This window comes from Aedes albopictus, chromosome 1 (genome assembly GCF_035046485.1).
Source record: "Aedes albopictus strain Foshan chromosome 1, AalbF5, whole genome shotgun sequence".
In the NCBI taxonomy this organism is placed as follows: domain Eukaryota; kingdom Metazoa; phylum Arthropoda; class Insecta; order Diptera; family Culicidae; genus Aedes; species Aedes albopictus.
This window is the reverse complement of record NC_085136.1, coordinates 115,150,731-115,165,536: the sequence shown is the minus strand read 5'-3', so window position 1 is coordinate 115,165,536 and position 14,806 is coordinate 115,150,731. Positions and strand designations below refer to the sequence as shown.

Sequence of the window (14,806 nt, the reverse complement as noted above, 5' to 3'; positions counted from 1 at the left end):
AATCTCAAAATGTTTTCATCTCAAAAAATCCGTTGGCCAAATTGACTTCCAGGAAAAATATAAAAGTGTGGGGATGTTCAAAAATAAAAATTAGAAAAATCAAAAACTGAAATTCACGAAATCGAGAATTGAAAAGAATCATCTTCCAAAACATGCTTAAATCGATTTTAGATGACGAAAAATGATATTTAGATCAAAATCAAAAATTTGGGTATTAGAGGGTTAAGGTAGCTTGTGGAAAGCGCCTAACTTTCTTCAACTCAAAATAGCTACCTTGCAAGTCGACCTACACAGAATTGGCTGTGAAAACAACATACTATGGCCAAAGATGACAAGACTTAACGCAAGGTACCTACTTTATCGGTTCGAAACATAGAGACGAGAATATTTTCGCTTCTGAATGCGTCAATTCATCGCCATAACCAAAAGTTCGAAAGCAGTTGCTTCGTACAAATCTATATATATATATAAAAATGAGTTTGACGTCTCTTTGAGGCAACAAAACTCAAGAACGGATGTACCGATCAGCATGACTCTTGCACGGTTCGGTTCGTATTCGTGGTGGCTGTGTTTATATGTACAAAAAGTTACGAAAATCAACTAGAAAAGTAACAAAATTGAAAAAGAACTGATTTTCTATGAGCTGGGAAGGAAATCAACACGACCGAAATTAAATCAATCTAGAGTGCGGTGCTATTTTGAGCTGAACAGTTGTCAAACCACCACAAGACGGCAAGACAAATTTTGCCAGGACAGCTAGTCTACAATATTTTCAACGAAAGCTGCCAAATAGAGGGAAACTTTTTTATGATCATGGTTTAGATTTACAACGGAACAGGTGATTTTTAATTTTCTTATGTAAGTGGCAACTTTTATATAAGCTGCAACTTTTAAACACTGTGTCACCAAATTGCGATCAAAATCATACGAGTCTATAAATCCACAATCACTAACAAGATGAACTGTTGAATGTGAGTAGAGTGAGACATATTGTTTATCTGTGCACGAATAGCATCGATACTCGATGCCAGATTAGCCATCATAATGCCACAATAGTTCAACTTATTGGACGCAGTGGCGACAGGGGAGGAAAAAAAACATCATAATCTGAATATCTGGCGGTTTGCCAAACCGTGGCGCACCCAATATCGCCGCCTAGCTCGGAAGTATGATTTCTTTGCCAATGTTTTAAGCCAAAAAATGTTCAACCTGTTACAACTGTTTGTCTGTGTTGCCAGTTAGCAACGCAACGTAAGCCAACTGTGGAAGACCCAAAAACAATTGCTAAACCGTTGTTTCGATTGCAACGTGTTTTATCTGTATCCGGGATTGCTTATCTGTGTTGTTAAGCTTTTTTTTTTTTGACAATAAGATGAAAATTCGCTCACGGCCCTTGGAATAGGAACGATATCTACTGAAGCGAATTGTATAGCTCACCAAGTATTGTCGCGCTTATCTTTTATTAGAGATTGGCGGTGGTCGTACGCTCGCAAGGCATACCGCCGTAGTGACACACGCAAGTGACGAGAAATACGTCACGAAACACTCACATACTTGCACAAACGTTCTGTATACCCCTTTCGTGGCGAACCAGCACAATTGTGCTGTTGAGCGGTAACAGTTTTGCATATTTTTTTCATCTGTTTATACTTTGTTTTATGTGATGTAATCTGTTTCGTTAATTCAGCCATTACTTATACTTGATTCTGTGTAAACAAACTTTTATTTACATTGCCTGTGAGATTTACCACAACAAGGTAAGCAAAAAGTGGGCAAAAACCGTAAAACATGAAAAAGTTTTATCTGTCGCATATTTTTTATTTCCGATTCATCTAGGTAGTCAAAGCTAGAAATCGAAAGATAAAGAGTAGTTTTTTTCAAATGACGAAAAATAATTGTTGCTTTTTTTGGGAAATCTCCCAACTAACAATCGCAAGCCGCAAACCAGCATGCATGCTGAATTGTTGCTTTATAATAGTAATGATGGCTGAACTAAAATTATGCTGTACACATTACTGTACAAATGTTTTTTTCAATTGAAAAAGTAGCCAATGTTCAACCTTTCGTATCGGTATCAACAATTATAAATTTAAACACTTTTCAAGCGTTTAATAATATTTTTATTCGACTTGCAGTTATTTCTTTACAAAATAGTTTAACAAGACCTTTTTCTGCTTCTTGTCAAGAACATGCAAAAATTAGAACATGTATCTGTACAATGTGTTTTCCACAAGTCAAATAAGCGCTTTCGTTTCATCATACTTCGACTCAGTGTACAGGATGAAAAACACGTGTTTTTTTACTGAACAGCAGCTGAATTAACGTGTTCTTCAGTTGTTAACCATAAACAGAACATTATTCACCACTGCTGAATAGGAGTCAAAGTGTAATCATTATACAACCACGGGAAGTTTATGTTTTGATTTGAGCGCGTCAATTCATCATCTCTAGGATGGCGCAGATAGGAAGGCAAGCGGCTGGCAATCGATGGGTCTCGAGTTCGAATCTTGATTTAGGTAAATGTATTTGTAGTTATTATTTCAAAATAGTTGTTCACAGCATAAAGTGTCAATCATAAACTCTCGTAGAAATTGAAAAATTTCGCATTTTATTTTTTTTTAATCATTTTTGCAGTAGCTGAATAACAGCTTCACTATCAGTTTGTAAAATGTTTTAAACAACAAGCAGTTCAGTTGGTACACAACACTATGCTTTATTGTTTCTCCAAATTTGTGTGAACAAAACCCGAACAAAGGTTGTGCCAGAAAATTATCCAAATGTTATTCAGCACCATGCTGAATTAGTTCGTCGTAAAGGTGCTTGTAAAAAGAGTAATTGTTAGTTGGGTAAGAGTTCTGGAGAGCCAAAGTTGAGCAATTTGTATGGAAATTTCACTTTTTTGCGCTTCGTCCCGAAAGGGATATAGGAGCTGCGATGCGATGGCGGTCAGACGTCAAACTCGTTTTGACATCGATTTTGACATTGACAGTGCTTTTTAGTTGGGTTTTGCCCCAACCAGCGAGCATTCAACCATCGAGACAGCCCATCTATCGAGCCGCCAACGAACGAATCGGGACTGTAACCGCCATACTCTGATTTTTCTTGAGAGGCATAATATAGCGCATTTAGTTCACCACCGGACTTTTATTTTATTTATTTCGTCAACCGTTTGTAGACTACATACATACATAATTTGTTCTATATTCTATTGTATCGTACAGAGTTGAAATATTGTTTTAACTTTACGCGAGACATGGTCAAGTCGATAGTTTCGTAATGCTTATTGTAAATTAACATCATTCTATTGATTGGGCTGAATTTCGCATAATTTGTACGATGATGACTGACTGCAAATATGTTTCGATTTCTTAATTGTCGAGTCGGAGTATAAAAATTTAAACAGAATAGCAGATACACGTTGCGAAACAATGTCATTTACAAATGTTATCATAGCATATTCACGACGTTCCTTTAAAGTTTGTATGTTTATTAGCATACAACGTGATTCATAAGAAGGAAGTGGAAAAGTTGTCCATCTCAGTTTACGTAGAGCAAATAGCAAAAATTTCTTCTGCACCGATTCTATGCGTTCTTCATGAGTTTTCATAAATGGGGACCAAACAATACTACAATATTCAAGAATCGATCTCACATAAGAAATGTACAATGTTTTGATAGTGTATGGATCGTTAAAGTTGATACTAAATCGCTTTATGAACCCCAGCATGTTGGTAGCTTTATGAATTATTGTATTTTAATGTTCGATAAAACTCATTTTAGTATCTAAGATTACACCTAAGTCTCTAACTCTTTCACATCGTTCAACGATTTGATCCCCTAAGGTCACACTAGTTATATGCTGGTTCCTTTTTCTACTAAAGGCGATAGAATTACATTTTTTGACGTTTAACTGAAGCAAACTTTTATTACACCATAAGTAAAACAATCGTATTTCGTTTAGATATATACTAGTGTCTTCTTCACTTTTGATTTCCATGAAAATCTTCATATCATCTGCATAAATTAATATCTTTGAATGCTTGAATATATAATATGCGTCGTTCACATATAAAATGAAAAGAAGAGGACCTAAATGTGAACCCTGGGGGACACCAGACGTTACATTAACGGGTTGAGATTTGCTACCTTCGAAACGTACTGTTTGTTGTCTATTTGTTAAGTATGATTGAATCCAAGAAAGCAGTTTATCATCAATTCCTATTTTCGAGAGTTTGAACAGCAATAAAGGGATATCTATGCGGTCAAAAGCTTCACTAAAATCAGTATGTAGAGCCTCCACATAATTGCCGTGGTCCATAGCATTTACTGTGAAATTTACAAACTCTAGCAGGTTAGTTGCAGTTGAGCGGCCCTTGAAAACCCCGTGTTGAGAATTCGTTATTCTGTTCTTCACTTGATTAAACATTTTTTTATTAACAGTGGATTCAAACCGTTTTTGGGATACAATAAATAATTGCAATTCCACGGTAATTTCGTACGTCGGACTTTTTTCCCGATTTATATATAGGGATTAAAAATGAGTTTTTCCAAATGTTAAATAGCCAAAATAGATGAGATGTCAACTCAATTGCAAGAGTTTTCATAAATACTGGGGGAATTCCGTCCGGTCCTGATCCTTTTGAAGCGTCCAAACTTTTTAAACCTGTTAAAACGTCATCCACATTGATATGACTTACATGAACATCTCTGGAAAATGAGGGCATGAATGAAAAATATTCTAGATCACGATCATTCTCGGAGAAAGTCGTATAGATATCTTGGAAAAATATAGCGAAGAGATCGCAAATCTCCTTAGAGGTTTCAGCCGTTTTTTCATCTAATATCATTTTTGAGGGGAAATTACTTGATTTTGATTTAGTCTTAACATAATTGAAGAAATTTTTTGGACAAGACTTGATTTCGTTCTCAGTTTTCGCATTATACTCTTCGAGTGTTATACTGATGGCTGTATTTAATTGGTCACATATTTCCAAATATTTTTGTAGATTTTCATCAGTGTTATTCTTCTTATACATTTTGTGAGCTTTTTGTTTCCGGTTTCTTAAATTTATGATATTTTTGTTGAACCAGATTGGATGTTTAAAATTTCCATGACGCCTTTTCATTTTAGTAGGAACTTCTTTGTCGATTATTTCATATAATATTTTATAAATGCGGTTGGTACCCATTTTCAATATTATCTTCACTTTTCAAGATTGATTGCCAGTCTACCACATTTAATTTATGCTTTATGTTGTCATAGTTTGCTTTATGGTATTCGAATGCTTCCTCATATTCATAGTCATTAGATCTCGGAATGTTGTGGACGAATAGAGAATATGCTATGGCAGTATGAAATGCTTCATTTTTCCATAGAGGAGAAACACATGCATTAACGCAGAAATCCTCGTTAACATTGGTCAATAATAAATCCAGGCAACAATTTTGTTGATTTTTTACATTATTTATTTGATTTAATCCCATAATGGCAATTTTGTCGAACACAAATTGTAAAGTTTCGTTGTCCCCAACAACTGGTAGCAAAATACCTTCGTTGTCTATTATGTCTGGTATAAAATCAGCATTGCGTTGATTAAAATCGCCGTATATGTGGAGTTTTATTTCTGGGGGTAGCTGTGATAAAATTTCGTCAGCGTTAGCGCAAAAGACTTCATATGCCGTTTTATTTGCAAAATCTAACGAGTTTTCAAGAGTGCGAAAACGTAAATAAAAGTGCGCGATTGCAACAAATCAAGTCGGTGTGTTCAGAGCATTTATTCAGCATATGTCAAAGAAATATTGCGCCGAAGACATCAACTGGATTTGATGCAATCGCGCACTTTTATTGACGTTTCCGCATTTATTAAGACTAAATACTGGACTGCGCAATATTATGATGTTCATAAAGATGCGCATCCAACGTGGGCAGCAGCATGCTAAGATGCGCAACCAACCATTAAAGACACTATATGCATATAGCGTCTTTACCAACCATCACATCGGAACCGTCATCGATGACCGTCACGAAGCACGCGCACTCACCCGAGCCGACCGGACAGCAGCGAGAGAGTGAGTGCCGTGAGGACCAACCGTGAGAGCAGCAGCGAACTTCTACCTACATTCACACGATCGACGGGTGATCCCGATCGACGCTCCCTACTACACTCATAGGCAATAGGCATGTGGTCATCCGTGTTGCCAGGCTTACGACAAGCAATCGTAGAAGCGTGTGAGGCAGCCATCAGGTGAGGGGCTACCAAGCGGTCCCCGCAAGGCTAGGCGGTTATTAATCCCGAAGGTCGGTAGTAAAGCCGGCGGAAAGGGTGGGCCTGTTCGAGGTACAGGTGGCCGCCGCAGCCGTTAGGCTACGGAAGGGCCCGTCACAGGGACACAGGTGGCCTTGATACAGCTACCTGTAGTGGACGGGAATAAGTCCGTTAGAGTAGGGAAGCCAAAGGTGGGCTAGTCAGTATGCCAACTGACCTAGCATGAGCCACCGGAGGTTGCTTCAGGTGTGAAGAAGCAGGACAAAAGTCATGGCACTGCAAAGGCCTTGCCTTAACAGGAGCAAGCTGCAGTGGCGAAGGCCATAAAACTGCACGAGTCCACCCACGTGTTTGATTTGTTCTAGAAAATCGTGGTATCCGGTCTTCAGAAGAGCCGCTGTGACAAACCACAGTACAGGTAACGCAGCTGAGCCTGAATTACGTTAATACAGCTCAGCAATTGCTTTGTCATGCAGTTTCTGAATAGGGGAACGGATATTAACAATCAAAACAAAACATTGTCATCTAGAGGAGACACTGGGTATTACAGAGTTATTTACTCAGGACGATTTCTTGTTGATTACAAGTAGAAAAAAGCATTATGTTATTATCAAAGTCGTATATTAACAACAATTGCCATCTCATCTGGTAAAGTGCCTTTAATAAAATATAATAATTATATAATAATATAAGATTGGATCCAAAATAGATACTTTATTTTTCGCGTTCTAATCACTCTTCTCAGCGTTTGACAGCGTATCGATCACGTGTTTGATGTTTCTAATTCTGTTTTCAGCATCGGCCCTTGCCACGGTAGAAGTAAGCGTACGGGCGTTTCTCCCCAGGACATCAATGACGCCCTGGAGCTCGTCCACAAAGTTAAACTGCGAGCAGAGCTTCTTGAGCTCATGGCAACACTTCAGTATTTCGACTTCTTTTTTATCGAGAACATGTCTCAGTGCAGCGATGTCGGTGTCCAGGCTGCCAATTTTAGACTGTATTTCCTTGTTTCTTCTCACGTTATCATCATAGGCGTTTTTCACATCTTGCAGAATTTCTTCGACGGTTTTTGTTTTCCTTACTGACCTAACTTTGCTTTCGCAGTGACTGAACGGTAAATGCTTGCAGTGACAAATGTCTTGAAAAATAAATTCTATAAAGTTTAATATGTCCCTACAAAATGGTACTGATTTCATTGTATATGAACGTGTAACTGAAGGCGAGAGTGCAGTGTTTTCATAGCATGTCGTCAAGCATTGAGTGCAGAATTTACTGACATATTCACTTCGTTCTAATTCCGTATATTCCACTTGCTTTGTTCGCTTGTAGTCGGAATATTTTTTGATGTCGGCAGATATATTTTGCTGTGTGTTCTGCATATTATCTAGTTCGTTTTGAAGATTTTGGATTTTCTTTACCTCCGATAAAATGCTACGTAGCTGTAATTTTATTGTGTTTTTGTTAAAACGCATTTGTTTGAAAGCCTCGGTCGCTTTGCCACCAAGCTTCGTTAAGAGCTCGTTCAGTTCTTCGATAGTTTCCATTGAGCATTGCCAATCAAATTCCATTCTTTTCTTCGCACGCTTGTCGTTTATCCATTGTGATACTGGTCTACTGAGGGCACAGTTGTTCATGTGGAAAACGTTTGCCTCAGCAATAGTCCAAGGCTTCAAATGCGCCAGATCGAAGTTGACTGTAGTAGAAGAACAATTTGTTAGAACAACAACGAGATTCTGCAGAAGAACGTCTGGAATCGAGCTTCTCAACAGATTCAATGTGTTGCGTAAGTTTACTGTACTTCGAGCCTGCGTTCCATTTATAACGAGAATGATTGCTGTCAACACTCCACTCTGCTCCGCTGCTCGCATAATATGCTGAATATTGAAGTCATCCTGATCCGCCCCTTTGGTATCACTGAGCCCTGGGGTGTCTATAAAGTTGAATGTCGTGTCCTGTTTTCTGAAATTGTATACAGTACATGTCTTAGTTTGGCTCTTTGAAGAATCCTGAACGTTGTATTCATAGTGCTCTAGACCCTCTGTTGAATCATAATGCTTCGTGGGAATGGCAATTTTCAAGTTCCTTAGTGTACCGTTATGGAAATAATTCGTCAGATAGTTTATCAGAGTTGATTTGCCTGAGCCGGTTTCGCCAAACAGAATAATGTTGTATTCCTTGTCACGTTTTTGTTTCCACAACAATTTTGGGTTAAAAGATTCCATGCCGAGTACGATTCACGGAGAAGATATTTTTTATGATCTGCGAAAGGAGAGAACGCAGTTAATAATCATTGACATATCTAAAAAGGAGGAATGGTCCACGCCTTAATCAGACCCAGCTCCCCAGATTTTTTAATAGATTGTGGATATTAACGTACGGTTCCAAGTCATTTGGCCAAGTGACGTGTTATTTACCAAAACAAGAAATCTTCATGGTCTGGCAAATCCTCGTGAAATGCCGTGAATTGAAGGTACCAGCGCAGCACCGATGCCGTTTAATATTTTTAACTGCTTTATAACCTCTTCATGTAGCATCCACCCCTGGCTACACCACTGGTTGTCTGGTACAGCAGTATATTTATGCCGTTTTTCTTTTTGATCCAGTTCCAACCTGGGTTGAGATCACAGTTTCAACCCCAACCTGACTTTGGTTTCGCTTGTACTAAAGTTTGTTTGAGTTTGTTTGACGTTTGTTTGTTTACACATTTTCCGCCAATCCAGTTCCAACCCAGGTTCAAAAAGAAAAACGGCATTGGAGATAGAATGAATAAATCAGTTTGAATATCTAGTGAATGCACACCCGGGCAAACGCGCGCTATCGTATTTCCGAATAACAGGTCTCGATCAATAGGGTCTCTAGTTAGCCTAGTGGATCGCCAATCCAGAGACGGCGGGTTCGATTCCCGTTCCGGTCGGGAAAATTTGCTCGACTCCCTCTGCTGGGCATAGTGTATCATTGTGCTCGCCTCTCTCTCTCTCTCTCTCTCTCTCTCTCTCTCTCTCTCTCTCTCTCTTCTTGGCGTAACGTCCTCACTGGGACAAAGCCTGCTTCTCAGCTTAGTGTTCTATGAGCACTTCCACAGTTATTAACTGAGAGTTTCCTCTGCCAATGACCATTTTGCATGCGTATATCGTGTGGCAGGCACGAAGATACTCTATGCCCAAGGAAGTCAAGGAAATTTCCTTTACGAAAAGATCCTGGACCGACCGGGAATCGAACCCGTCATCCTCAGCATGGTCATGCTGAATAGCCGTGCGTTTACCGCCTCGGCTATATGGGCCCTTCATGCTCGCCTCACAATATACAAATTCATGCAATGGCAGGCACAGAAAGCCCTTCAATTAATAACTGTGGACGTGCTCAAAGAATACTAAGTTGAAGCGAGGCAGGTCAAGCCCCAGTGGAGACGTAGAGCCATGAAGAAGAGGAAGCAGGTCTCGGTCAGTAATCGATAAACTAACCCTAATACACACCAGTCGTTATTTCAATTAATTGTTTGAAATAGTAAATTTGGTGTATTATAATGGTATCCTTTTTTTATTCGTGTACAAAATCATGGTCCGACTGGAAATTAAACACAGTGAACATCGGCATGGTGTTGCTGCATAACTTTGCTACATTGACGGCATGGGTATCATCTGGATTATTATTTTTTTCCATATGTTGCTATTTAGATCACACTCACTTTCTTCTATGACGTTACACTATTATAAATACATACCAAGATTTCATTATGTCGGGGCTCGTGGCGCAGTGGTCCACACGTTCGCTTCATAAGCGGATGGTCATGGGTTCGATCCCAGCCCCGACACTTGCCATTTTTCGTCAGTTGCTCTTCCCCCCGAGAGTACCTGACACCTGACCCTCTTCGGAGCATAACGGACCCGGAATTTGGATATCAGCGAACCGCAACTCATAATGGACGACCCCCAATTGGACTGGAAAAGGAACAGCAGCCACACATCAACATCATCGTGCTGATCATTCTATCGTGGACAGGGTAGAAAAGTGAAGGCAGCACAAAGGCATCAGTTCGATATAGTAGAACTAGAATAGAATACATTTAGGCACTGTGTAAGTACAGATGCCAATTGGATTCGCTCACGTAGTGCCCTAGTGGACAGAAGAGCTGTTTTTTTTTTAATTTTTCAATAACTTAACCTAATTTACAGCTTCACTAGGGCACTGCGTGTGCGATTCAAATTGGAAGCTGTACTTACACTGTTTACAGCGCCTAAATGTATTCTATTCTAATTATACTATATCGAACTGATTGCCGTTGCGCTGCTTCCACTTTATACCCTATCATGGTAGAATAATGAGCACGAGGATGTTGATGTGTGGGTGTTGGTTGTTCCTGTTTCCAGTCCGATTAGGGGTCCAATATGGGCTGCCGTTCACCGACGTCAAAGTATCCGGGTCATTTTGAGCCATGGGCTCAGAAGAGGGTCAGTGTCAGCTACTCTCAGGGGGGAAAGGAATGGTTTTGGAGGAGAAGAACGAAGCGCGGGTGGTAATGCTGCAGCAAGGGGCCCGACAGAACGTGGGACGTTACAAACAGAAGCGGAAACAGCAGACCCACCTCTTTCGGGAGAAAAAGCGCCGCCTGGAAGAAGCCGAGTGCAAAGTAATGGAACTGCTGTGCCGTTCCCAAGAACCGCGGAAGTTCTACCAGAAGCTCAACGCATCCCGCAACGGCTTCGTGCCGCGAGCCGAAATGTACAGGAATAAGGACGGAGGCCTCTTGACAGACGGACGTGAGGTGATCGAAAGGTGGAAGCAGCACAGCGATCAAATACGGCAGACCACGGGAACGGAGGAAAGACGACGCTCGTGCAGCGAAGAACGTAAATGAACCAACTCCCATGCTGAGGGATGTTAAGGATGCCATTCGCCAGCTCAAAATCAACAAAGCAGCTGGTAAGGATGGTAATGCAGCTGAACCCATCAAGATGGGCCCAGAAAAGTTGGCCATCTGTCTGCACCGGTTGATAGTCAGGATCTGGGAAACCGAACAGCTACCGGAGGAGTGGAAGGAAGGGGTAATCTGCCGCATCCACAAGAAAGGCGACCATTTGGAATGTGAGAACTTCAGGGCGATCACTATTTTGAATGCTGCCTACAAAATGCTATCCCAGATCATCTTCCGTCGTCTGTCACCTAAAGCTAGTGAGTTCGTGGGAAGTTATCGAGCCAGTTTCAACGACGGTCGGTCTACAACGGACCAGATCTTTACCGTACGGCAAATCTTCCGGAAATGCCGTGAATACCAGGTCCCAACGCATACGACAGTACCGACCACGCAGAGCTATGGAGAATCATGGACAAAAACGGCTTTCCTGGGAAGCTGATTAGACTGATTAAAGCAACGATGGACGGTGTGCACGCCGGTAGTCGGAACCGAACACTACCGGATCCGTCTGGGTTGTAATGTTATGAGGGACGGAGGGATTAATAATTTAAACAAAATGGCATTGAACTATGATTTTTAAGCGGTTTGGTAGAATTTGAATTCGAAATACTAAACTTTGCTCGTACACTATTCAGAGAAGCGGCGAATACAACAAAAATTAGTTTTTTATCTGCATCAACGAGATCTGTATATGCTCAGAGCTAGTTCCTCTTGGCCAAACACAAATTTGTTAGTGTTGTACTCTATATTACCAGGTGTCCGGCCATTTGGCCGAATGCCGTTTGGCCGAATGTCGTTTGGCCGAACGCCATTTGGCCGAATGCCATTTGGCCGAATGCCATTTGGCCGAATGGTCGTTTGGCCGAATCACGGTCAAAAGAATTCAGAGGTAGTTTTTGACATTATAACTGTCAATATGATCATCAGGAATATTTCCTTCTTTTAATCATAGGCTATTCTTTCTAGTTTTGTCATTCAGGGATTAGTTGGCTTTGAAACTGCAACCATTTTATCGAAGATTTTTCCTTCTTTAAATCATAGGCGGTTCTTTCGAGCTATACTGATGTGGAGAAAATTGGCATGGTCACTTAGGTTCATCATTCATTATTCGGCCAAACGGCATTCGGCTAAATAGCATTCGGCCAAATGACCCTTTCGGCCAAATGGCGTTCGGCCAAACGGCATTCGGCCAAATGGCATTCGCCCAAATGACCCGGAACCATATTACCATATAACACAGCGAGTGCATTGTAGTTTTGAGCATTTCAACAAAAAAATATGCCAGTGTTGGCTTGATAGTTTCTTTAATTAAGGCGAAACTGGATCCATTTCCTCACTTTTTGGTTTTTGATTTTTTATTAAATAACGAAGCGATATTTTCAAAATCGGTTTTCGTGCACTTGTAGAGTATGGATCAGGGTATCTTATGAATTTTTTACGCAAGAGAAAATGTTTTTCGTTTTTGCAGAAACCATTTTTGAACAAATTTTCACTAAAAAATGGTTTCTGCAAAAACGAAAAATATTTTCTACAGCGTAAAAAAATCAGAAGATACCCTGATCCATACTCTACATGTGCACGAAAACCGATTTTAAAAATATTGCTTCGTTAGCTAATAAAAAATCAAAAACCAAAAAAATGAGGTAATGCTTCCAGTTTCGCCTTAATGTGATTAAAAACTAAAAACAAAACACTTCATTTCTTCTCACTTTTGCAAAATAAAATTAAAAAATGAATCACTTTTAAAATATATACATATAAAACTGGTTTGCTACTTACATACTTCTTCTGTTGGGCACTAGACTGTGCACTGCTAAAAGAGGGTGAATTATAACAAATGAGCTCTGTAAGGAAAGGCACACCTTACACCCCTTAAAACAGTAACGCTGGTTCAATTAAAACATTCATTATCGCAGCTGTTAATCCATATAATTCCTTCGCCATTATAAACTTGCCAATCTCGCCTTGCAAGAAAAGAAAAGGCAGACAAAGTATAAACCCTTTTCTTCTTCTTACTCTTCTTTCTTTTCTTCTTGGCGTAACGTCTCAAATGATGCAAACCTGCCTCTCAGCTTGTTGTTACTGCGAGAGAGTTTTCTCTGCCAATAATCGTTTTTTATTAGTATATCGTGTCCCAACTAACAATGATAGCCAAAAAGCAGCTTATTCAGCCAAAATTTTGGAAATCAAGCATAAAAGCAATTTATTCATCTGTTGTACAGCAATGATGTTTGTTGGGGTGGTAGCTGGGGGACGACACTAGTTTTCCCAAGTCGAAATATCCCAGAAAAGCCGAAAAAAGACGAAAAAAACCGATAAAACCCGTGAAACTTTTGCGGGTTTTACCGGGTTATTTCCTCATTTTTTGGGATATTTCAGCTTGGCAAAATTAGTGTCGCCCCCTCTGGGTGGCAGGCACAGTGATACTCTATGCCCAAGTAAGTCAATGAAATTTCCATTGCAGAAAGCTCCTGAACCAACTGAGAATCGAATCCGTCACTCTCAGCATGGTCTTGCTGAATATCCGTGCATTTACCGCTTCGACTATATTGGGCCCTGTTCTTCATCTACATTCAACGCATTTTGCAAATTCCGATAACACAGATAACACCCAAAAATTACATTAACTTTTTGCTTTGACGCTACATCAGCGTGCCGTGTGCAGCATATTTGTCCCATGTTCCAAAACAGCAAACTGAGAAAAACGCGTTTTAAGTTCCAGCCTTCTTTCCTTCTCTAAAAAACAAAGTGAGTTCATCAGGATAGCGTTGATAATTATCATTGAAGTCTGCACAAAAAACTTCTTGAACATCCAATTTACATTTACTTTATGTAGAAAAACTCTGGTGGGTCAGCGGTCCCATGGTGGGACTGTAATGCTGATAAATCTAGCTAATTTCCGGGATTTTCTCGGCATAAGCTGTCCCATGTTGAAATTCACAAATGATATCAGGATTTCCTGAGAATGTTCAGGATTCCCTCAGAAATTCTCGGACAACTTTTTATGCGTACACACTGAACGTGGGTTAGCTTTTGAGGAAAAAAAATGAACAGGGACAGCTTATCCCGGATAAAAACTAACCATAGGGTGTTTGGTGAAAACTATTCCTGCGCCATACAGTGTACCGGCTACAATTGTAACGATAATTGTTCCAAGCACTGTGCGCAAAATCTGCTTGCCTCTGATTGGTTATTAAAATATAAGTGTTCCCGCCAACCACAAACTTTTGCGTCTCAAAGTAGGTAGGAAAGCCTCCGCGCAAATGGTATAAATAGAGGCCTCATAACGCAAACCGAGATCATTGTGTGCAAACCTGTGACGAAGAACAGTCCAGCCTCCAGAGCAGCTAGCAGAGCAGATCCTACCTGCAGAGGAGCACAGTGGTTGTGTGTCCAGCAACCGTGCTGAAGCCGACGAGGGACCCAGTCCAGTCGAGCAGCAACCAGCCTACCTGCAACCCCAACGAAGCCGGCGGCACCGAGGTGGAGTTCAACTCGCTGAGGGCCTGGTTTCTCAAATTTCGCCATCCCACCGGTGTCCACCGATACGTGTGTGCTTTTGGTTGCATCAATTTTGATCCGCAAGCTGCAGATTTCCTGAGCTACCTACTTTGCATGTGAAGGGAGA

At 40.4% G+C, this 14,806-nt stretch overlaps 1 protein-coding gene across 5 annotated transcripts in view; it reads right to left on the bottom strand.

Moving 5' to 3' along the window:
- Positions 1-6,865: 6,865 nt before the first annotated feature.
- The window catches only part of LOC109414089 (uncharacterized), a 94,484-nt gene continuing 86,543 nt past the window's right edge, over positions 6,866-14,806 (bottom strand). The window contains exons 1-3 of one of the 5 annotated variants that reach the window (XM_062846545.1): positions 12,958-12,989; positions 9,988-10,252; positions 6,866-8,525 (exon numbers count right to left, since the gene is read on the bottom strand). In XM_062846545.1, the coding sequence (XP_062702529.1) occupies positions 6,995-8,488 (1,494 nt within the window). In that variant the 5' untranslated portion in view covers positions 8,489-8,525; positions 9,988-10,252; positions 12,958-12,989 and the 3' untranslated portion in view covers positions 6,866-6,994. Of the gene's footprint in view, positions 8,526-9,987; positions 10,491-12,957; positions 13,014-14,806 lie in introns of those variants that run through there. The other 4 variants (XM_062846551.1, XM_062846536.1, XM_062846559.1 and 1 more) reach the window with 4 other exon arrangements.